Below are 22,940 nucleotides of genomic sequence, written 5' to 3'. Positions count from 1 at the left end.
ATACTTTTGGAAAAGAATGATAAAGCAAATATAAGTTAAGATTGGTTCATTTGTCTCAGTAGACAGTCCTGCCTTAGGCAATAAATAGTTATCAGTTTTAAGTGTGGCTACTTGCATCATTAAATGTTTGAAATCAGAATTGACTTGGTATTTTGGTCTCTGGGCTATATGTGTATGTGATTTTTCTTTCTGTCCTATAATCAGGTGAATCCCAGACCTTGCTGGCAGCAGCAGTTGAAAGAGAACGTGCAGCTACAGAAGAACTCCTTGCTAACAAAATTCAGATGTCTTCCATGGAGTCACAGAATTCTCTCTTAAGACAGGAAAATAGTAGATTTCAAGCCCAGCTAGAATCAGAGAAAAATAGGCTATGTAAGCTGGAGGATGAGAACAATAGGTGAGCATGGTTTCTGAGTGATATTTGTATTAGTTCCATGACATCCTAAAGCACTTTTTTAAAGTATGTTGTTGGGCCGGGTGCAGTGGCTCACGCCTGTAATCCCAGCACTTTGGGAGGCCAAGGCGGGCGGATCACTTGAGGTCAGGAGGTGGAGACCAACCTGGCCAACATGGTGAAACCTAAAAATAAAATTTGCTGGTTGTGGTGGCGTGTGCCGGTAATCCCAGCAACTTGGAGGCTGAGGCATGAAATCGCTTACACCCGGGAGGCGGAAGTTGCAGTGAGCCGAGATCCCGCCACTGCACTCCAGCCTGGGTGACAGAATGAGACTCGGTCTCAAAAAATAAATAAACAAATAAAATTAAATAAATAAACAAAGTATGTTGTTGGCTTTTAGCTTCAGAGTACCAAGAACTAAAAGTAATCACTTTTAGCATTTAAAGTTAGGGTTATTAGTAACAGGATATTATGGCCAGGTGCTGTGGCTCACGCCTGTAATCCAGCATTTTGGGAGGCTGAGGCAGGTGGATCACCTGAGGTCGGGAGTTCAATACCAGCCTGGCCAACATAGTGAAATCCTGTCTCTACTAAAAATACAAAAATTAGCCAGGCGTGATGGCAGATGGCTGTAATCCCAGCTACTTGGGAAGCTGAGACAGGAGAATCGCTTGAACCTGGGAGGTGGAGGTTGCAGTAAGCAGAGATTGCACCATTGCACCCCAGCCCGGGTGGCAGAGTGAGACTCCGTCTCCAAAAAAAAAAGTAACAGGATATTATATATTATAACAAGAAGTTAGTACTGGGATTCATTGAATGTCCTATAGGTTGCTGAGATTGTGTGACATGTTTTGTATTTATTTTTCCAGGGAAAGGATTTGTACCTTTAATCAGATTTTTTAAAGGGACCTGTAACACCACAAAATAGTTTTGAGACTACTCTTCGGAGTTACTTTTATATTACAAGGGTTTTAGTAGCATAATTTAAGTCTTTTCTAAATAAATTTCTGGGTTCTTAGAAACCATGGGCTATAAAATCCATCTATCTGAGATTATATTAAGGCAATGGTTAGTATTTTTTACCCTCTGTGTTCTTCCTTGGAAATTTTACTTTTTAAAAAAGTAATCAAGTAAAAATAATTTCTAAAGTAAAATGTCTGAACTTTTATAAACATTTTCATAGAACTCCCTAATAGGCTTTGTGGAATCTGAGCATATTATAGGATGATGATACTCAAAATTATTTTTATAAAGTCTCTTTTTAAATGAAATCTTAACCCAGAGCACCAATAAATAAAATGCACAAAAGTGGAGCTTTTTCAATTGTGGTTTGGTTCCTGAGTGAAACTCAGATAGGATCTGGAATACACTGTTGGAACATCACTGATGTCAAGCTGGAAATAAAAATGATTTCTCAATATGTAGCTGGAGTTAATAAAGTACTGAGTTTTTAATAGTCTATACTGTCGTCTTTTTCATTTTCTGTTCTTTTTAAAAAAAAATTTTTCTCTTGTTTAATAGGTACCAGGTTGAATTAGAAAACCTAAAAGATGAATATGTAAGAACACTTGAAGAGACAAGGAAAGAAAAGGTATTTCTCTTCATGATCACTAACCTCTTAGGGCTTACATTAGAGAATGGTTGGGGATGGCAGCAAACTAATGAGATAATAAGATGAAATGGGTGATGCCACTGCTTTTGGAACTTAGTCTTTAGTAGTAAAACAAATATGAGTTTACACTTTATGTTTCTAACTTTGAGATTGACTTATCATGGCATGAATTACTGTCACAGAAATTGTCTAACTTTATCTCTCTCCATTAGACACTGTTGAATAGTCAGTTAGAAATGGAAAGAATGAAAGTTGAACAAGAAAGGAAGAAAGCCATTTTTACTCAAGAAGCAATAAAAGAAAAGGTATTGAATTTTGTTTTTGTTTGTTGTGTAACCATTTAGTAGATGCTGTGATTAATCATTGCTTTTTAATTTTAGCTATGCTTATAACAAGCTTGTCCAGCCTGTGGCCCTGGTTGGCATGTGGCCCAGGATGATTTTGAATGAAGCCCAATACAAATTCATAAATTTTCTTAAATCATCATGAGATTTTTTTTTCTTTTTTTTTTTTTTTTTTTTTTTTAGTTCATCAGCTATTGTTAGTGTATTTTATGTGTGGCCCAAGACAATTCTTGTTCTTCAAATGAGGCCCAGGGAACCAAAAGATTGGACGTCCCTGCTTTATAAGTATCTTTTTTTAATGTCTAAAATCAACATAGTGATGAATTCTAGTATTATAATCAGTGTCCTGCTCAGAGTGGACCCAAAGTAATTTTGAGTTTATCCAAAGAGATCTATGATTTCTAGGACTTGAAATATAAAACCTCTTGCCCTTTTTTTTTAAATGAATTTAATCGTCTGTCACTGAAACCAGTGCACCTCATTTGGTCTATAGGCACTTAAGGAGTAAATCTGGCTGTTTTCTTTCTGGTTAATGAGGGTAATTTTTCTGAAATGAGTTTTCTGAGGCTGGGCATGGTGACTCACATCTGTAATCCCAGCACTTTGAGAGGCTGAGGTGGGTGGATCACTTGAGGCCAAAAGTTCGAGACCAGCCTGGCCAACATGGTGAAACCCCCGTCTCTACTAAAAATACGAAAATTAGCTGGGCATGGTGGCATGTGCCTGTAATCCCAGCTACTCAGGAGGCAGAGGTGGGAGAATTGCTTGAACCCGGGAGGCGGAGGCTGCAGTGAGCCGAGATCGCATCACTGCACTCCAGCCTGGGCAACAGAGCGAGACTCTTTCTCAAAAAAAAAAAAAAATATATATATATATATAAAATAAAATGTGTTTTCCATATTGAAAGAATTACCGTGTACCTGGAGTTAGCATAATATATTTAAACTACTGATAGGTAAATTTAAATTACCTATGGAATTTATTTGGAGTTTTAAAAATACATTAAAAATAAAATGGATAAGCCAGAAATTTTATAGTTTGTAACACTCATTAGAAATTTTATGTTAAAAAAATAGGTTTAATTGATAGTATATTGTAGAATATGAAACTTAACAGAAACATTCTCATTCCATTATAAAACCCAACAAATTACATTGTTGTAATAAATGGGTCCTGTGATGATCTAACCAAGTCTATCTACAGTTTTAATTAGCAAATATTGTACTTTTTTTTTTTGAGACTGAGTTTTACTCTTGTTGCCCAGACTGGAGTGCAATGGTGCTATCTCGGCTCACCACAACCTCCACCTCCTGGGTTATTCTCCTGCTTCAGCCTCCCAAGTAGCTGGGATTACAGGCATGCATCACCACGCCCAGCTAATTTTGTATTTTTAGTAGAGACGGGGTTTTTCCATGTTGATCAGGTTGGTCTTGAACTCCCAACCTCAGGTGATCCACCCTCCTTGGCCTCCCAAAGTGCTGGGATAAGAGGCATGGGCCACCACGCCTGGCCAAATACTGTCCTTCTGATAAGACTTCAGAAGCCATTTTATGGGGAAATTAGAATGAATCTTAAAAAAATTTTTTTTTCCTTCTTTTGATCGTATTGAATTCCTTTGTAGTGTGGCTTTTTTAAAAGACTGAATCTTTGTTCTCGTTAACCCTGGGAAATGTGCTTGCTTTCTCTGCTTATCTCTTTGCTCTTTAATCTGAACAGAATTTTTTTTACTCCCTAAGGAACGCAAGCCATTTTCTGTTTCTAGCACTCCCACCATGTCACGCTCAAGTTCAATAAGTGGTGTTGATATGGCAGGACTACAGACATCTTTTCTGTCTCAGGTGATGTTTTATTTTTTATATGTGCTTAGTTCTTAGAATAATAATAAAGGAAATATGCAAATAGCAATATTGTCTGTCATCATGACTTTGCCATTCTGTAGGCAATTCATCTGAATACTTGTGGAGGAGTGCTAATTGTAGTGAGAGGAAATACATGAATGATTTTCTGCCTTTGAGAAGACATTTAAAGCAAAAATTGACAGAACCATTTTTGTTAGAACCTGGTAATGGAAGACAAGCTATAATAACTGAGTAACTGTGTAAACTTTCTTAATTAACATAGGATGAATCTCATGATCACTCATTTGGACCAATGTCTGTATCAGCAAATGGAAGCAATCTTTATGATGCTGTAAGGATGGGAGCAGGATCAAGCGTTATTGAAAACCTACAGTCTCAGCTAAAGCTAAGGGAAGGGGAAATTACTCATTTACAGGTATTGGAAAAATTAAATTTGCTATAGAAGTAAATGAAGTTTTGAGGCCCAATAAATAGCACCCTTCATTGCCATCTGAATTCTGAGCAAATTGAGAAACAAGATGACATAGTGGCATGTGAAGCCCAAAATGTATCACATATATCAGTGATAAAGGCTAAAAAGAGCAATTAGCTAAGGATAACAGCCAGCTGAACCTGCTGATTGCCAGAAATAGGCAGTTTTGACTGATCTGTCACAGGAAATACTGGGCTGGAGCAGGCCTCTCATGTGTTACAACCTGCCTACATAAGACATAAGCATCTAGGAGCAGAGAATGCCTCCTCCTTTCAAGCAGCTGTTTCCCAACAGAATAAAGGGAAGTTGCTGAGCTGTGAATGCCTGTTCTATTCAGATTTACCTCTTAGATAAGTTGTTCCAACTACCCCGGGAAGGAAGGGATAAAGGGATGAGATGTTCGAACTGTAACACACTGTACATGGGAGGAAACAACAGGAGTTGTTGAGGGAGCATCCTTCCATCTTAACCTTTTTGGCTTTTAAAAAACTTTATGCAGTCAGAAATGTTAAAATGTTTTACAGGTTGAGCATCCCAGGTCAGAAATCTGAAATGCCCCCAAATTCAAAACTTTGAGTGCTGACATGCTGCTCAAAGGAAGTGCTCAATTGAGCATTTTGGATTTCCAGATGTGGGATGCTCAACCAATAAGTACATAATGCAATTATTCCATAATCTGAAAAAAAAAAAAGAAATTTGAAACATTCCTGGTCTCAAGCATTTTGAATCGGGATACCCCTTTTCAGTGTTAAACACAATACACTCAGAAGTAGGTAAAAATTCAACTCCTATTATATACTTTCAGTTATATGAAAGTATTACTCTATTAAAGAACTTGAATTGACAAAAAGTAGATCAGACTAATCTTAATCCCAGATGTTTGTATAGCCAGTACACTATATAGGGACCTAATAAATTTCTTTGATAATGATGAAAGCCTCTGTCGATACAACCTACACAGGTGGGGCTACATTAAAGTGTGTTTTTATTTCTCTGGGTTCTTGTAGTAATTTAGAATAACTGAAATATATGTCATTTCCTTAGATTAGAAAAATATATGGTTGAATATTTTCAAACAAAAAATTGGATTTTCTTCTTTATCTCTGTTGCATAGTAAACCTTATAAATGGTATATCTCTCTGGAAAGTTGGGACCCTTTTTCTGCCACTGTTCCCTTAAGAAAGAGCTAGCTAAAGGTTATGTGTTGACATATCTATTTCCAAAAAAAAAAAAACCCATTAAATATTTTTATATTAGTGGGAGTATTATAAAAGATATGTTTTGATTTAAACTATTTTGTGGTAATGCTTCTCAGCTAGAAATTGGCAATCTAGAAAAAACTCGATCAATAATGGCTGAAGAACTAGTTAAATTAACAAATCAAAATGATGAACTTGAAGAGAAGGTGAAGGAGATACCCAAACTTAGAACTCAGCTAAGAGTAAGTATTCTTCCCCTAAGGATGAGTCTAAGATACTTTAGTTCATTTACATTAAATCTCATGTTTTTAGTTTATAGTATGTGTTAGTGATTTCTTTGAAAATTAAAGAGTATTAATATTTGAGCAAAGAACTTTAAAAATGAATCTTTTATCTTGCTTGTGTCTTTACATATTCAAAGTAATTTTCACAATCACGTTTAGTCCCAGTATAGGAAAAGAACTAGATTTGGGTATGCTTCATTTATAACATTAAACTTTGTATGATCTTAGTAATATTCTGTTGATTGATGTTATATGTATCATCACAATTGTTTTATCTGGATGTTAGAAGACACTGTTAAGCCATAAGTGAGAATATGTTTTCTTTTGATCTTTCCTGTGGGCTAAATGCCAGGTAATACTTACACCACCACGGAACAAAGAGACTAAATTTTATATCAGGTGTGCTTACATTAATGGGAGAGAACTCATATATGGGGAGAATTGTAGATTTAGTGGAGAGAGAGGGTAAAATTGATAGCCTTCTAGCTTGTTTTTTTTTCTTTAATTCCTTTTTTTGCTATTTAGTTCAACATTGAAGTGTGAGTTTAATTTTTAAAAGAGATGAGTATATACTTTTATTTAAATTGTAGTGTTTTCATTGTTGACTCCTATGGCAATATAAACATTAAAGATGTTTTGTGTAGTTATTTTAAAAATTGTAAACAAATACATTTTGCAGGATTTGGATCAAAGATACAACACTATTCTGCAGATGTATGGAGAAAAAGCAGAAGAGGCGGAAGAACTTCGATTAGATCTTGAAGATGTAAAAAATATGTATAAAACTCAAATAGATGAACTTTTAAGACAAAGGCTCAGTTAACTTGTGAAAATTGAATTCCCGTCAAACTGAATGTAAACATTTAATATCTAAACATTTAATGTGGACTTCCAATAAATTCTTTTATAGAATTAGAAAATGGGATTTACTGTAGAGCATAAAAATTTTTTTTAAATTGTTTTACACTATATAGTAATATTTACAGTTAAATTATTTTGTGCAATATTTGAACTTTATTTTTGAAACTATTCTTTAAAGATTTATTTTTTAAAGCATTCATTTGTTTTTCCCTTGAATAGCACAGAGATTTATTACTTTATCCTCATATCAATATGGCTAGGGAAGAAGAGTGGTGTTCATACATGTATTATAGGTATACAACTAGTTGTATCTATAATTTGTAAGTGTTTATATATATATATTAAGAACATTTAAAGAGTAATGTTAACATACTGAAACTTTGAAATCTTTCACATTGAAATTTTCAGCATATCTTAATTACTACTCATGAAAATGTACATTGTGTTAAAGTAAATTATTAAATCTGTGGTCATTAAATTTTAAACTAATTTTTTTTTCCTTTAAAAGTAAGAGTAACACTGACACTGTCTGAAATTTAAAGAGTAAATGATTTAAACTTAAAAAAAAAATTTTGGTCTGAAATTTTATTTCACCTAGCTTTCACAATTAAGTCTGTATAAAATGTGGTACCTTTTGGTGCCTATCCAGAGAAACCTGTACATATTCAATGTTATCTAGATGTGATTGGATAATGGAGAAAATTTATAATGATTTTGCAGTGGCATCAATAACATTTAAATGATTTTGAAGAAGTATTATTTTACTACCCTATAAAATGAATCGAAAATAATAAAGTTCTTAACATAATTTACTCTTTAAAAATTACCTGTTCATATTTTGTAAACCCATATTTTTAGCACATTAAAAATGAATGTTTGATATTACAGAATATTCATAACAAAAGGGAAAAATTATAGGAATTAACTTGAATTTGACATTTTATAATTCTGTGTGAATTATCGTTTTATTTTTTCTTGAAATTTCAAACACAAGGAAGGCATGGAATAGCTTTTAAAAATAGCTATGCTTTCTTCCAAGTGTTATTTTATTCAAAAAGGTAACCAGGCTGTGTTTTAAAAACTGTGAAATATTTTGATGCATTTTATTACTGAAAGTTATTTAACTGCCTTTACTTGCACATAAAAACTCTCATTTACGGCTGGGTGCCGTGGCTCATGCCTGTAATCCCAGCACTTTGGGAGGCCAAGGTGGGCGGATCACCTGATGTCAGGAGTTCAAGACCAGCATGGCCAACAGTTTGGTGAAACCCCATCTCTACTAAAAATACAAAAATTATCCTGGCGTGGTGATGTGCGCCTGTGATCCTAGCTACTCGGGAGGCTGAGGCAGGAGAATTGCTTGAACCTGGGAGGTGGAGGTTGCAATGAGCCAAAATTGCGCCACTGCACTCCAGCCTGGGCGACAGAGCAAGACTCCATCTCAAAAAAAAAAAAAAAGAAAACTCTCATTTTTTAGTTAAAATTAAAACACTGGTACTTCAGAGTATGAATACAAGTAAGACATCTTGAAGAATTTGGAGTTTTTCAGGGCAATTCAAATGACCTCACTTTTGTTCATTTTGTATTCCAGACAGTGTTTCTGTCATTGGATCTCTGATTTGTAGCATTAATAAATATTCTTTCAGTGTGAGCCAGATTCATAAAATTAATTTTCTTCATTTTAGTGGTAAAAAGCAGTCTAATAGCTTTTTGTCAGCTTGATTTTTTTTTTTTTTGTAATATTCAAGGGCAGAATGACAGGACAGATAAGCAATAAGAAATGTATAGAATTAGAAAATACAGTAGTTCCCTCTTACCCATGGGACATACATTCCAAGACCCCCAGTGAATGTCTGAAACCATGGATAGTATAGAACCCTCTATACACTGTTTTTTGCTAAACATATACACCTATGATAAAGTTCTATTTATAAATTAGGGACAGCAAGAGATAAACAATAACAAAATAGAACAGTTATAAAAATTCACTATAATAAAAGTTATGTAAATGTGATTTCTCTGTCTCTTTCTCTCAAAATATCTTATTGTACGGTACTGACCTGTAATCAGACTGTGGTTGACCATGAGTAACTGAAACCACAGAAAGCAAAGTCGTGGATAAGGGGAGACTACGCTATACGAAACTTAAGTTACAAAATTCTGTGAAGCATTTGAAACTAGACGTTTTGGAATTATGAAGTAGTCCCTTTAAAATATCCACTAGTAGGAAAAACTTCATTTGCAGAGAAAAGAGTGCAATAAAACTCTTTCCTAAACCTTTCAATTTTATAATATTAAACATTTTTTTAATCCTTATTAACATTAATAAGATCAATTCACTGAAAATTTTCAAGTGTTTTCCATTTTATTTTAAAATGACAAACAGCTGTTTAAGTTTCTGGCTACATATTACCATATAATTACTCTTTATCTACAAATAAATAGCTGATACTCATGCTGATCATATTTTGATTGTTATACACTCGGATCTCGCAATACTTCTGTAAGTTAAAGTGAACTTAAATAGTTTCTTGAAAAACTCCAGTAGGTGGCAGAATACCTGTTGAATATTCATTGCTATACTTTGCTGTTTGTCATTAAAACATCTCTACCCATATTGTTGCAAAATAATATTTATATTTTAATGGATAGGAAAATGATTTGCAATTAGATGTTTCCATTCTTGAAAGAAAAAAGCTGCAAATAACATTCTCAATAATATAAAAAATGAGTAAACAAAGGGAAGGTTGTGTGGTGATTTATAGACAATTAAGCACAGACTGTAGATGTCCTTCCAATTCTTGGGAGGCTAAATTGAGTCTACCATTTCTTAACATTTCTTTTACCTCTTTTATGGGAATTGCCAGTTGTACAGTGTTTAGCATGTGGAATGTACCAAATATATCTATGTTGTGACTTAAGATATTCTAAATGTGGATAACTTCTGACCTAGGAAACATGAAGTTTGCAGTGAAGTAAGTGAAAAGAATGTTCAGGAAATTTTTTTTTTGCCGTCTCTTCATTTGGCATTTATTGAGAGTTTTATTTGAATGCTTATTAAAAGTATATGATTTATAGTATTTAGAAAATAGAAGAAAAAAGAAAAGTGTAGATGTTTTATCTTAATACTGTATGTTTAGTACATATACATTTATGTTCTAGTGTATCATAATTTTTCATTTTCATTAAAGTGAATCAAAATTTCCCTATTCTAGGTCCATTTTAAACTATGAAAACTTTTATCACATATTTTGTAAAGGGCTAAAAGTATGATTTAAACTACAGATTGACATAATATTTTAATTCTAAATGAAAGATAATGTAAATAAGCATGGATCTGATTGAATAAAGATTTTAAAATAGTAATAGTGTATTTCATTTTTAACAAAATGTATAGTGGTCAATAGTAATGAGGAGGAATCAATATTGTTTTATGAAAATATAACTTGTTTACATTTGAGATTAATATTTTAAGAAAATGAAGATAAGCCCCAATATTCTATAAGTTATATTATTAGTATTAAGTGTAGTTTTTTTTTTGTTTTTTTTTTGACAGAGTCTCACTCTGTTGCCTGGGCTGGAGTGCAATGGCAACCTCCGCCTCCCAGGTTCAAGTGATCCTCCTGCCTTAGCCTCCCAGGTAGCTGGGTTTACAGGTGCACACCAGCACATCCGGCTAATTTTTGTAATTTTAGTAGAGATGTGTTTCACCATGTTGGCCAGGCTGGTTTCGAACTCCTGACCTCAAGTGACCTGCCCACCTTGGCCTCCCAAAGTGCTGGGATTACAGGCATGAGCCACCGCACCCGGCCCGAAGTGTAGTTTTTCTGATGAAGATATGTTTTCAGAAAACAGTTCTAAGAATTTACTTATAACTAAGTGGTAACTACTGTAAGGTTAATTTGTGTCTGTTTTTAATCTTAAACAGTATCAAGACATTCTTCTAAAAGTCTTCTTATGTTTCTGTATTCAAGTAATAACAACAGTTAAAATAAGTTATCCTCTATTTCTGAGTTCATATTGCTTGGATTAAGCTCTGTAACCTTTAAAGTACTTTTAATCTGTTGCCTTTATACATATGCATTTTACCTTTTAGCAAATTAAGACCTTTTTGTAAGATAGACTGGAAATTCAATGTGTTTCTTTTTAGTACTTAAATACCTTTTCTCAAAACAAAACAAAAAACTCAAAATGCTTCAGTAATTCACAAATATGGTAAAGACAATTTACTCATAGAACTGTTTGGAATTCCCGCACTGCCCTACTCTCAAGTAGGCTAAATTTAATATTTAGAATCGCAAATAATATTAAACAAGAAGGTAATGGTAGGTTTTTCCATTTGTTTAATATTAAACATTCTTATTGCTTCTACAGGTGTAGGCACAGCATAGTAGATAGAGGTATTCCTTCCATTTTTATAAAATGCCATGCCGATTTGTCTCTTTTAAAATTACAGTCTTAATTTTTTAAAATATATGTTGTTCAAAAATCTGTGGTCAGGTTGGTAATAGGAAATACAGTCTTTTCTTCTTTTTTCTTCTTTTGGGAAACATAGTCTTATTTTGTTCCAAGCACTGTGTAAGGAATTCACTAATGTAGGATTATAATCCCATAATCATTGTTCTGAAATCCACAAAGCTCTAAAAACCACATATATTTTAATCCATTTGCTGTTAAATCTACTTTGGTGGTAAAGCATGCACTGCAATGACATAGGACTATGTATAGTCTTTAACTCATTTGGTGTGAATACTCATACATTTTGCTGCAGAAATATTGTGTGAGATTATGGGGTACTCACCCAGGACTCAATGGGGGTATTAAGTTAAACGATGGGCATATCTTTTCTATTTTTTAAAGTTCAGGAACACACAGGGACCCAAGGATTTTGGAAAAGGAAGTGTGTACCCAGACTTTATCATCAAGTCAACCTTTTAAAGTGGATGCCATTATCACCCCCATTTTTAAAAATAAAGATTAATTGCTCAAGGTCATATGGCAAGTAAGTGGCAAAGCTGGGATTCTAATTTGTGCAGTTTGGCTCCACAGTCCATGTTTTGAATTATTAACTATATGGTGCTACTTTTCCTACTGCTTTTCTGTAAAATCATAAGCATATAGATCAGTTACAGCAAAAATTTATTCATTAAAAATGTCAACACCTTTTAATTATGGTCTAACAGTTGGATATATCAGAGAACCAGTATACTATATTCTGCTGATATTGTTATCAATTTACTCATTGTAATTTGTTGGATTTGTCTCAATTTTTTTAAGCAATGCATTCTTCCATCTCTCTCTTTTTCTTCTTGCAATTTCGATAAAGTTTCTTATTTGTAGAAAAATCTAGGTCATTTGTCCTATAGTTTCCCTCCATCTGGATGTTGATTTCTTACCTTTTGTTTGTTAGCCTCCTGTGTTTAAATCTAAAGGCAATTATTTTTCAACAAAAATACTTCATTAGGTGGAAGTATATTCTTCCAGCAGGAGACAGATAATGTCCCATGGTTTTTCAGTTGTGATAAAGAAATCATTGATGATCACTTCTTAAATCTATTAGTTTACAGAACTTGTGGAGTGGTATTGTCATTTCTTTTTCATTTAGTAGTTGGAATGTTTCCATAAAAAAATTTACTTCAGTTATTTTGTTACTTGCATCATAATTCATATAGGAAAGACAGTATAAATATTCCTGATTCTTTCCCTTTGTTTACCAGTTTTCAGAGTAAGAGTTGGTTTCCTTCTATCATTAAAAATGAACGGTGATACCTTTTTGGCTTGCATGTTTGGTTGACTGGTTGTGTCTGATGTAATTATTTAAATTTATCTGTCCTTCATCCAATTAATTACCTTTATTTATGCTTTAAATTATCCTATCTTTGACCAGTAGGAAGGTTTTCAAGGTGGCTCCTGAGTCCTTTTGATATGACCCTAATAGCCTTTTGATTGCTTTGCTGCTTCCTGATGTAAGATATTGCAGGCTTATCTTGTACATTTCCTGCTCCAGACCCAAGATCATCCATTGTTCTACAGAGTCAGTGTTTCTTTTAATGGGAAATGGTTTGTAGAGATCACAGTGTGAGCACAAGGGGGTGCTTCTTTCTAGTGGGTAGCTTGTCTCTAGGCCTTTCCAATGGAGCATGTAGGAGAGATGTGTTTTTAAAGATTAACCATACTGTTAATCATACTGAGGCCTCTAAATGAAATTCAGAACTACAGGATGTTTATATAGCCTGATTAAGCTTTCATATCTCTATCTCATGTCAAAAATTTCAGCTTCAAAGGTACCATCATAATTACTTCAACTTGGTGTATCCCACAATACCAATATTGCCACCAACAATTTGGTTACAGAATGCAGTCTACAAGAGTTTTTTTGTACTTACTTTAGTCCTGAGATAACATCCCACTAAGTATATACAAATTAAGTTTTAAAGTCACTTGGGATAGCTCCTCTGGGTGATATGCCACAATTGGAAAACATTTAGGTTCATTTAGTTTCATTTTACTTTCAAGGATTGCTTTTTAAAAATAGAATTTTGCTTTATAATGTAACATATTTACATGGCTCCAAAGTCATGTCTTCAGGCCAGGCGTGGTGTCTCGTGCCTGTAATCCAAGCAGTTTGGGAGGCCGAGGTGGGCAGATCACTTGAGGTCAGGAGTTCGAGACCAGCCTGGCCAATACGGTGAAACTCCATCTCTACTAAAAATACAAGTATTCCTCAGGCATGGTGGCACATACCTGTAATCACAGTTATTCAGGAGTCTGAGGCAGGAGAATTGCTTGAACCCTGGAGACGGAGGTTGCAGTGAGCCAAGATTGCACCATTGTACTCCAGCCTGGGCAAAAGAATGAGACTCTGTCTCTCTCTCTCTCTCTCTCTCTCACACACACACACACACACACACACACACACACAAACAAACAAACAAAAACCAAAAAACAAAGTCATGTCTTCTTTGTTCCTTATACCCCTCCTCCTCCCTCCTTGCCCATATAGTCATTTTAAATATTAATCTACTTGTAAAATAATAATTAGTAAATATATATGTGTATACACATGTATACATACATTTTCCTCTTATAAAAATGGTATTTACATATTACATATTCTTTTCCCAGTCAATAATATCCTGTAGTGTATAGAGATATTTCTCAATTCCTTTTTATGCATGCATAGTTTTACACTATGGATAAACCATAGTTTATTCAACCAACCTTCTATCGGTAGACATTTAAATTTTATGTCAACTCAAAGAAAATTTAAATTCTAACATTGATATTTTGGAGAGAAATTCTATTTGAGAATGGCTGTTGCAGAAAGAGAGACTCAATTTCATGTTCAAGTTTGTCTTATCTGGTTTCCTGTAAGTCTGAATGACCATTCAATATGTAGCTGTTTAAAATAGCACCATGTAGCTAGGCGTGGTGACTCACACTTGTAATCCCAGCACTTTAGGAGACTGAGACTGGAAGATCACTTGAGGCCAGGAGTTGGAAATAAGTGCTGGGAACATAGCAAGAACCTGTTTCTACAAATAATAATAATAAAATAGTACCATGCACACATCATACTAATTTGAACCTTTTTGTATGTGATAAAAACAGGATGGTAGCAAGTAAGCTGAGGCAGCTTTTTTTTTTTTTTTAGACAGGGTCTCACTGTGGCCCAGGCTAGAGTGCAGTGTCTCAATCATGGCTCACTGCAGCCTCAACCTCACTGGGCTCAAACGATCCTCCTGGGTAGCTGGTACTACTGGCATGAGCCACAGTGCCTGGCTTGAGGAAGCATTTTAAAAAATTACTGTCCTTATTAGTGTGGGATGGGTGAAGTATGCAAAGTATAAAATAATAGAGCAGTAATTCTGTTATAGGAAAGGGGTCCCGATCCAGACCCCAAGAGAGGGTTCTTGGATATCAAGCAAGAAAGAATTCAGGGCAAAGTGAAAGCAAGTTTATTAAGAAAGTAAAGGAATAAAAGAATGGCTACTCCATAGACAAAGCAGCCCTGAGGGCTGCTGGTTGCCCATTTTTATGGTTATTTCTTGATGATATGCTAAATGGGTGGATTGTTGATGCCTTCTCTTTTAAGACCATATAGGGTAACGTACTGACATTGCCATGGCATTCGTAAACTGTCATGGCGCTGATGGGAGTGTAGTAGTGAGGACTACCAGAAGTCTCTTTCATGGCCATCTTGGTTTCGGTGGGATTTAGCCGGCTTCTTTACTGCAATCTGTTTTATCAACAAGGTTTTTATGACCTGTATCTTGTGCTGACCTCCTATCTCATCCTATGACTTAGAATTCCTTAACGGTCTGGGAATGCAGCCCAGTAGGTTTCAGCCTCATTTTACTCAGCTCCTATTTAAGATGGAGTTGCTCTGGTTCACATACCTCTGACAGTTCCCTTAGGGGCAAAATCTTTTTAATAAAAAGAATAAATAAATACTGTAAAGTGCTTTAGAACAATGTTTGGCACATGTTAACCACCACATATGTTTTTGCTGTTGTTATCTGAAAAAAATTCCAGATAAGATTCCTAATTTAGCAAGTCACTAATGGAACTTGTAACAATTCTTAAACAACATTACTTTAAAAAATTACGTAAAAAGCATGTAAACCTTTGGAAACAAACTTGTTTCCTTATGATATTACTTAACTTCTGGTGACTTGATGCATTTGAGCATGTTTATTTTGAAGGCATCACCTTCATATAATCAGTTCAACGTTAGTCACTAATGATCAACTCTACTGTGCTGTAGATGGAATACTAGGCTTGGGGGAGCTTAGAGGAAACGACAATGGGGAATGGGAGTTCAAATAATTATAAATAACCAGTAATAAAGTAAATTAACAAAACCATAAAAATTAAACTCCACAGAGTAGTACTTGAACTTGATGCGTTTACAGATAGGTAAAACTACACTGTTTTTAAAATGTGTGTTGGCTCCAAAGTATCCTCACCATCACAAAGTGTATTCGGTGAACAATGTTCAGTCCTCAAATTTGGAAGTTAGGGGGGCAACTTCTGCCTGAAATAAGACAAAAGTAAAAATCCGCCACAGTGCAAGCAGAAGGGTCAGGTTTTCTATCCACCAGGCCCTAATATCCTCTGAGCGCTTTAACGCTCTCGCTCAAGGAGGCGCCGGCTGCTGCGATGGACATGGGCGTCCGGCTCCGGCACGTGCCGCGGGTCTTTCCGGCCCTGGTGAGGGAGCTGGCGGACTCGCGCGAACCTTCGCGGCAGAGCGCCACGAAAGGCAGATGGTTCCCTCACTCTGAGCACCTCCCTGCCGCGCTCTCCGGGTCGAGGCCGCTAGCCGGATTGAAGCCGCTCCGCGCGTCGGGCCCCGCGCCCTGGCCCTCCCGGGTGTCGTCCGGTCCTGTGTCTGCGGGGCCCGAGCCCGCCCACGGCGCCGGCTGGCCAAGGTGTCCCAGCTGCTCCTTGGCGCCCCCTGGCCCAGCTCCGGCGCCCAAGGTTTCCGGTGAGCGGCAGTAGCCGGTTATGACGACTCCCTCCTCTGCAACAGCCGCAGTCTCCTCCGCCTCCTCCTCGGTAGTCACGGCTGCCGCGGCTCCAGGTGGGACTCGCCCGCAGTCTGCGGAGCCTTTTCCCGCTCTCCTTCCCACCGCGGCCGCGCTCTGCGCCGCTCTTGCCCCGGGTGGTTCCAGCTCCCGGCGCGGCTTCCCGGAGGGCTATAGCCTGCGCACTCACTCAGCCAGCGCCTTCCCATTCCCTGCGGGCCGGGAGGCGGGCGTCGGAAGCCGATCCTGGCCCTCCCCGGCCCGGGGCGCACGGCCCCTTCCCTGCGTCCGGAGCGCAGGCGGGCCCCGGGCCCTAGCCTCGTTGACCAGGTTTCCAGCCGGGGCGGAGCCGGTCCCCGGGACCCCTCCCAGGCGCGCTGGGGACCCGGGACGCCGCGGTGCAGGGTGGCCGGCGACCCCGGGAGATCTCCGCCCCCAAAGCAGCCCCTGGCAGCACCCACGGTCCAGAACCCCAGCGCGTCGTCTCAGCCGCGGCGGGGCGCTCGCCGCTGACCCCTCAGCCCTGGGCCGGGACTGACGTTCAAGCGGACAGCTGGGCTCTTGGGCAGCCGAGCACTTCCTGAGCCCTGCCTGGCACCCGCCGAGAGACTTTTTGGCTCAAGTAGGGGCCAGCCATTGAGTCATTCGGAGTCTCACGTGTTGAACTTTCCATTTGCCCACTGCCTTCTTTAAACTTTTCCAAGCTTTGTCGCTCTGCAACATTGCCCCATTTCGCCCGCTGTGTCAGCCCCAGGTTTTGCCTCCTATCCATCATCTTTCAGATGTTTCCCTTTTTTCCTCCCTCATTAGGCCTGTGGAAATCGAATCAAGGGTTTCTGGAGTGGAGTGTGAGTCCAGCTGCTTTGAGCTGAAGGAAAAGTAGCCTGGCCACCAAAGCGTCCCTGTGCTGGAGGAGTGCAGCTACCCATCCCCGCGGGCCTTGCAGGAGGACCGACACCAGGAAGGCTTTGTGCCAGGCCCGGCAGCCACCCCCACCCGCCTTATGCAAGTGGGTACATGCCGTCGCCAGAAGCCAGCTTTCTGATCTGCGTCTTTAGATTTTTTCCATCGCCTGAGCGTTACTTCTCAACTGATCGGTGAGTTTAGTGATGGCCAGAGCTCACTGGAGGACAATGGACTTGGATAACAAGGGTCAGGGCTTGGTCATAACAATGACTTTATTACCGGGAAGGACAATTCAAAAAATAGGAAGGCCTGGGAACCCTCAGGCTCGCCACTCTAGGTGGGTAGCGCTGTGATTCAGCCAACAGGGATTACTGCTGTGAGAATGGGAAAGTTGTTTGCTCCTGAGAATGTTTGATCCACTAAGTATCCTGTTGGCCAGTTCCAGTGGATGCCTGTAGAAAGTGGGCCACCTCCTCCTGTTCCCCATTGGAATCTGGTCAGAGTTGCTTTGTTGGGGGTGGTGCCTGTGAACTCGGTTAGCAGTGTGGTATTCATTAAGGAAAAGAAAGCGCACCACACCGGCCAGGCCTTCTGGCTTAGGGTTATCCCGTTACATTATTTTCTTTCTTAATATTTCCTTTAATTCACAACATCACCTGAATGATCAAGTTTACTTTAGCATCCTTTTAAGGTAATATGTTTCATTTCTGACAGGTTTTAGAGACCTGAAACATCACAGAAGCTTCTGAGTGGTTCTGAGGATTCAAGAGGTAAATATTTTTATTTTAAGTAGTCATTGTTACTATGAATATGTGTTTTTAAATTTTTATAACACTACTGTCAACTCATGCTTGGGTAAAAGCCCCAAGTGAAAATATTATTATAATTCAGATCAGATTTACAGCAGATAACACCATACTCTTGAGGGCTGCCAAAGTGAAAATCCACAGTACTTAACTACTCTAGGGGGAAAAATAGGGGAAAAAGAGTTTCTTCTGGGTGTCCCTACTGTTCACTTAGAATTCCATGGCCTTGGAACTTGAGGTTTGATGGAACATAGCAGTCAATTTCCATTTTTCTTTCTTCTTTTTTTTTTTTTTTTGAGAAGATGGAACATAGCAGTCAATTTCCATTTTTCTTTCTTCTTTTTTTTTTTTTTTTTTGAGACAGGGTCTCCCTCGCGTTGCTCAGGCTGGAGTGCAGTGGCGAGATCACTACTCACTGCAGCCTTGACTTCCCAGGCTAAAGTGATCCTCTCACTTCAGCTGGGACTACAGCTGATTTTTTGTATTCTTAGCAGAGACCGGGTTTCACCATGTTGCCCAGGCTGATCTCAAACTCAGGGAGTCAAGCAGCTTATCTGCCAGTCTCGGCCTCTCAAAGTGTTGCTATTTCAGGGATGAGCCACCGCATTGGGCCTGCAGTCTGTTTCTAAAGGCTCCATCTTCACAGCCCATAATCAATGAAGACTAATTTCAAAACATGGGTTTTCCGGTATGACCCAGGAAACAGCAGTCCTAGCTGATGAACATCCAATGTATATTAAGATTCTGTCATCCAGTGGAAAGACCACTTAAACAAAACAAAACAAAAAATAGAACAAAGATCCCACTAAAGTGACCTGAGAATGGCAGGATCATTGTCTGGGATATAGAGGAGAAACCTGGTCTAAGAGATTTAACACTTACTGGGTAAGTTAGAAGTGCAGTGAGGTTTGTGACCATTGTCAGTGTTCACAGTGTAGAGGCGTGAAGGGAGAGTTTAAGGGCACAGTCTTTGACACAGACTGCTTAATATCACTCCTGGAGTTTCTAAGTCTTAGCTATTATCATAGCTGATTATTATACCTACTAGCATGTAAGCTTCATAAGGGCAAGGAGTTTAGTTCATGACTGCACCTTCGTTGCTGTATCCTGGGTTCAGAAGAGCTCCTGGAACGTTGTGCTCACACCTTGATTGTGATTATAATTTTTTATTCAGCAGACACACGCTTGCTTGGAGCCATCCCACTCCCTTTGCTCTCTCACCGATGCTTTTCCCCCTACTCATCACTCAGCTCTCAGCTCCAATGTTATTTGAGCCCCTTTTCTGCCCCACATGGCTTTAAACATTTATTTAATAAAGACTTCCATAGCATTTAGTGTGTGCCAGATAGTTTTCTAAACACTTTACTAATAATTAACTCATTTAACTCATGACAGCTCTACGACGAAGGTTTATTATTATTTCCATTTTACAGATGGGGAATGCTTAGGTGCAGAAAGGTTAAGTAACTTGTTCAAGTCTTAACAGCTGGGAAGCTGCAGATTTGTGATTCAAATGCAGGTGGTTAAGCTTTAAAGGTTCAGGTTCTTAACCACCATGCTATGTTGTCTATCACATTGCTTTATTTTATTTCGGGTATCACTAAACTGGATCCTATCAAGCCCTTCCATAATTTTTGTAAGTTAAAAAGTTTTATTGGAACACAGCCTCATCCATTCTTTTATAATAGACCATGGCTACTTTCTGGACAGAGGCATTGTGTAGTTGCCACAGAGATCTTATGTCTGGCAAAGCCAAAACTATTTACTGCTTCTCCTTTACAGGAAAAGTTTGCTGGCCCCTAGTTGGTTTAAGTCACGGACCCAGTCATCAGCTGAAGTTGTTTATTTATTTGATTGCTTGTTTATGACAGTCGTACTAGGCTTAAAGGCACCATGAGAGCCAGGCTCTTTCTTGTTTTGTTCACCTCTGTATACCCATTTGCTAATGTGGTGCCTGGCACCAAGCAAGTGCTAAAAGAAAATTTAATAAAGGAACATTACTCAGTGGGATAGCAAAGTGCTTTGTAATTATACTTAGCTCTTGACACTTTTGTTGTTGTTGTTGTTGTTTTGGCTTTTAAAGGAAATTTGTTAACAAAGATGTCTTCAATTTGATCTCTAGGTTTACAGGTTGCTATGTTAATGTTGTTTGTCTTTGGAGTCTTACTTCATGAAGTCCCACTGAGTGATCAGAATGAAGGTCCTCCTAACACTCCCAGCATTCCAGGCGAACCTCTGTATAACTATGCCAGCATCCGCTTGCCAGAGGAGCACATTCCCTTCTTTTTGCACAACAATAGGCATATAGCCACTGTCTGTAAGAAAGACTCTCTTTGTCCGTATAAGGTAGGTATTATTTCTTCTTTCCTTATTTTTATGAGGATGCAATTTTGGCTGGCTTACTGGTTCTGCTTTATAACCTGAAGCTGAAGGTAGAATTCTAATTTTTGGTTGTCACTGTATAAGTTAATCATTGTTTCAGTTTCATATAATACTTCTAAGTGACTAAACTGCTTAAAATTATGTCCCATTTGTAAGAGAGAAATTTAAAATCTAAATCACTTCTAAAACAAGTAGCCAATACTATTTGTAAACTCTGTAAAGAAGCAATTAGATTTTATGCAGGAAAGAACATCTTGTTTAAAGTAACTAAAGAATTTCACACCTCTTCTTTCTTAAATGGCACATAAGAGGATCGCTTAGCACTTACTTTCAGTAATGATACCTCAGTCTCTGACTCCACATAATTAAGCCTGTTACTGTGGCTTTCTTTCTGTTTTAGAGGAGTTGGAAAGGTCTCAAATAGGAGCCCATTAAGACATCTCACAGGGCCTCAGAGATCAAAGCTGAGCATTGTGAGACACTTCCTTTCCCATGGTGCTGGCACAGGAAGCATATGGAAAAGCAGACTTGGGAATCAGACCAGCATCGCTTCTGGGGCCGTGCAGAAGAGCATTCTGAGCTCCTTGTCCAGCAGCAGCTGGGTGGTTCCCAAGGGTGGCAGAGTTGTCCATGTGTTGTGGGGTCTCTGCTGATCTTGATTGCTGAGTGAAGTTGCTGATTCGTTCACTTTAGCTGTGATTCCTTTGGTAGCACAAATTCCAGTTTATATATCTTTTAGGGACTGATTTTAGAATCTGCTTGCTCAGTGAGAAAGGCAGTTTCTTAAGCTACTTCAAGAGATTCAAATTCAAGTGGTCTTTGAGCGTCTAGGTAAAGCCCAGACTTTTGGTTAGGGGACAGATATGGTGGGGGTGATGAGGAAGGAGGATTGTTAAGAACCTTGAGACTGCTCTTTTTAGAATTAACTGTAAGTTTTAAATTTATTATGATAAGATGACATATTATAAAATGTAAATATGAATGCTCTATAATGATTTGTTTTCTTAATGGAAAAATCTAAGAGTCTTCTCTAAATGTCAGAAGAAGGGAAATCAATGTAAGTTTTATGTTCTAGAAACACCTAGAAAAGCTAAAGTACTGCTGGGGTTATGAGAAATCCTGTAAACCAGAGTTCAGGTTTGGTTACCCAGTTTGCAGCTATGTCGACATGGGATGGTAAGTTTCCATATGGAATACCCTCTTCAAGTCTTCTTCTTTCTATACAGTGTATGTTGATGCCCTAATTTCTAGCTAGATTCTTTTGGTTTTAGATAGTAATTCATTTAGATATTAATTTGCTTACACAGTCATGAATTCAACTTGACTATTTCACTCTGGGATAGGAATATCTGTCATTTCCTCTGCCAGAGGGAGAAACAGCTGGGACCATAGATGATGTTTTCCCCCATTGTATACTAAGATAAATGGATGGTTTCCTCTTGATTCTTCCTGGGAGAATTAAGTGTAATTAGTACTTCTAATACATGCAGTGTTAATGTGGTAAAGAAAACATAGTAATTAAGAATGCATCATTGTCTTCAATTTCAGGGGATAACTTCATACATGCCTGTTACATATTTTTATGATAAGGGAATAATTCTGTGAATAACTTAGTTTGGTAATTTCATGTAGTGAGGCATAGTTTTGGAAAAACTATGATAGTATACTGTAACAAAATTAAAGTAATAAGGAACCTCTAGCATTTTAACCTTTAGAATAAAAATTCAAGGTCCAAAAAAAGTAAGAAAAAAACCACAGAATATTTTTATTTGCAAATAGGACGGACACTCTTGAGTCAGCTGAGGACATATTCTGGAAACAGGCTGACTTTGGATATGCCAGAGAGAGGCTGGAGGAGATGCATGTGCTCTGTCAGCCTAAGGAAATGGTGGGTATTTCGCTCCTTACTAAATAAGCTTGTTTATTTAATTTTAATTTTATTTATTTTTGAGACGGAGTCTCTCTCTGTTGCCCAGGCTATAGTGCAGTGGCACAATCCCGGCTCACTGCAACCTCTGCCTCCCGAGTTCAAGGGATTCTCCTGCTTCAGCCTCCCGTGTAGCTGGGATTACAGGCGTGTGCCACCGCTCCCAGCTGATTTTTGTATTTTTGGTAAAGACAGGGTTTTGCCATGTTGCCAGGCTGATCTCGAACTCCTGACCTCAAGGGATCCGCCCACCTCAGCCTCCCAAAGTGCTGGGATTACAGGCATGAGCCACTGTGTTCAACCAAGCTGTTTTATTTTTATTACTTATTGATTATTGATTTTTAATATTTATCATTTAGAT

General features: G+C 38.0%; 2 protein-coding genes across 3 annotated transcripts in view; both read left to right on the top strand.

Annotated features, from left to right (window-relative positions):
• The window catches only part of TMF1 (TATA element modulatory factor 1), a 33,554-nt gene extending 23,160 nt beyond the window's left edge, over positions 1-10,394 (top strand). Inside the window, exons 11-17 of the mRNA XM_033210394.1 lie at positions 205-397; positions 1,919-1,988; positions 2,222-2,314; positions 4,090-4,191; positions 4,475-4,627; positions 6,000-6,125; positions 6,847-10,394. Coding sequence (XP_033066285.1) covers positions 205-397; positions 1,919-1,988; positions 2,222-2,314; positions 4,090-4,191; positions 4,475-4,627; positions 6,000-6,125; positions 6,847-6,990 — 881 coding nt within the window. The 3' untranslated portion in view covers positions 6,991-10,394. The remainder of the gene's footprint in view (positions 1-204; positions 398-1,918; positions 1,989-2,221; positions 2,315-4,089; positions 4,192-4,474; positions 4,628-5,999; positions 6,126-6,846) is intronic.
• A 6,112-nt stretch (positions 10,395-16,506) lies between these two features.
• The window catches only part of EOGT (EGF domain specific O-linked N-acetylglucosamine transferase), a 39,881-nt gene continuing 33,447 nt past the window's right edge, over positions 16,507-22,940 (top strand). For both annotated transcript variants that reach the window (XM_033210393.1, XM_033210392.1), the window contains exons 1-6: positions 16,507-16,614; positions 17,369-17,655; positions 18,179-18,234; positions 20,393-20,616; positions 21,728-21,828; positions 22,432-22,540. In XM_033210393.1, coding sequence (XP_033066284.1) covers positions 20,407-20,616; positions 21,728-21,828; positions 22,432-22,540 — 420 coding nt within the window. In that variant the 5' untranslated portion in view covers positions 16,507-16,614; positions 17,369-17,655; positions 18,179-18,234; positions 20,393-20,406. The remainder of the gene's footprint in view (positions 16,615-17,368; positions 17,656-18,178; positions 18,235-20,392; positions 20,617-21,727; positions 21,829-22,431; positions 22,541-22,940) is intronic.

This window comes from Trachypithecus francoisi, unplaced genomic scaffold, assembly GCF_009764315.1.
Source record: "Trachypithecus francoisi isolate TF-2019V2 unplaced genomic scaffold, Tfra_2.0 Lachesis_group0, whole genome shotgun sequence".
Classification (NCBI taxonomy): Eukaryota; Metazoa; Chordata; class Mammalia; order Primates; family Cercopithecidae; genus Trachypithecus; species Trachypithecus francoisi.
The sequence above is the reverse complement of the archived record's forward strand: the minus strand, read 5'-3'. Positions and strand labels throughout refer to the sequence as shown.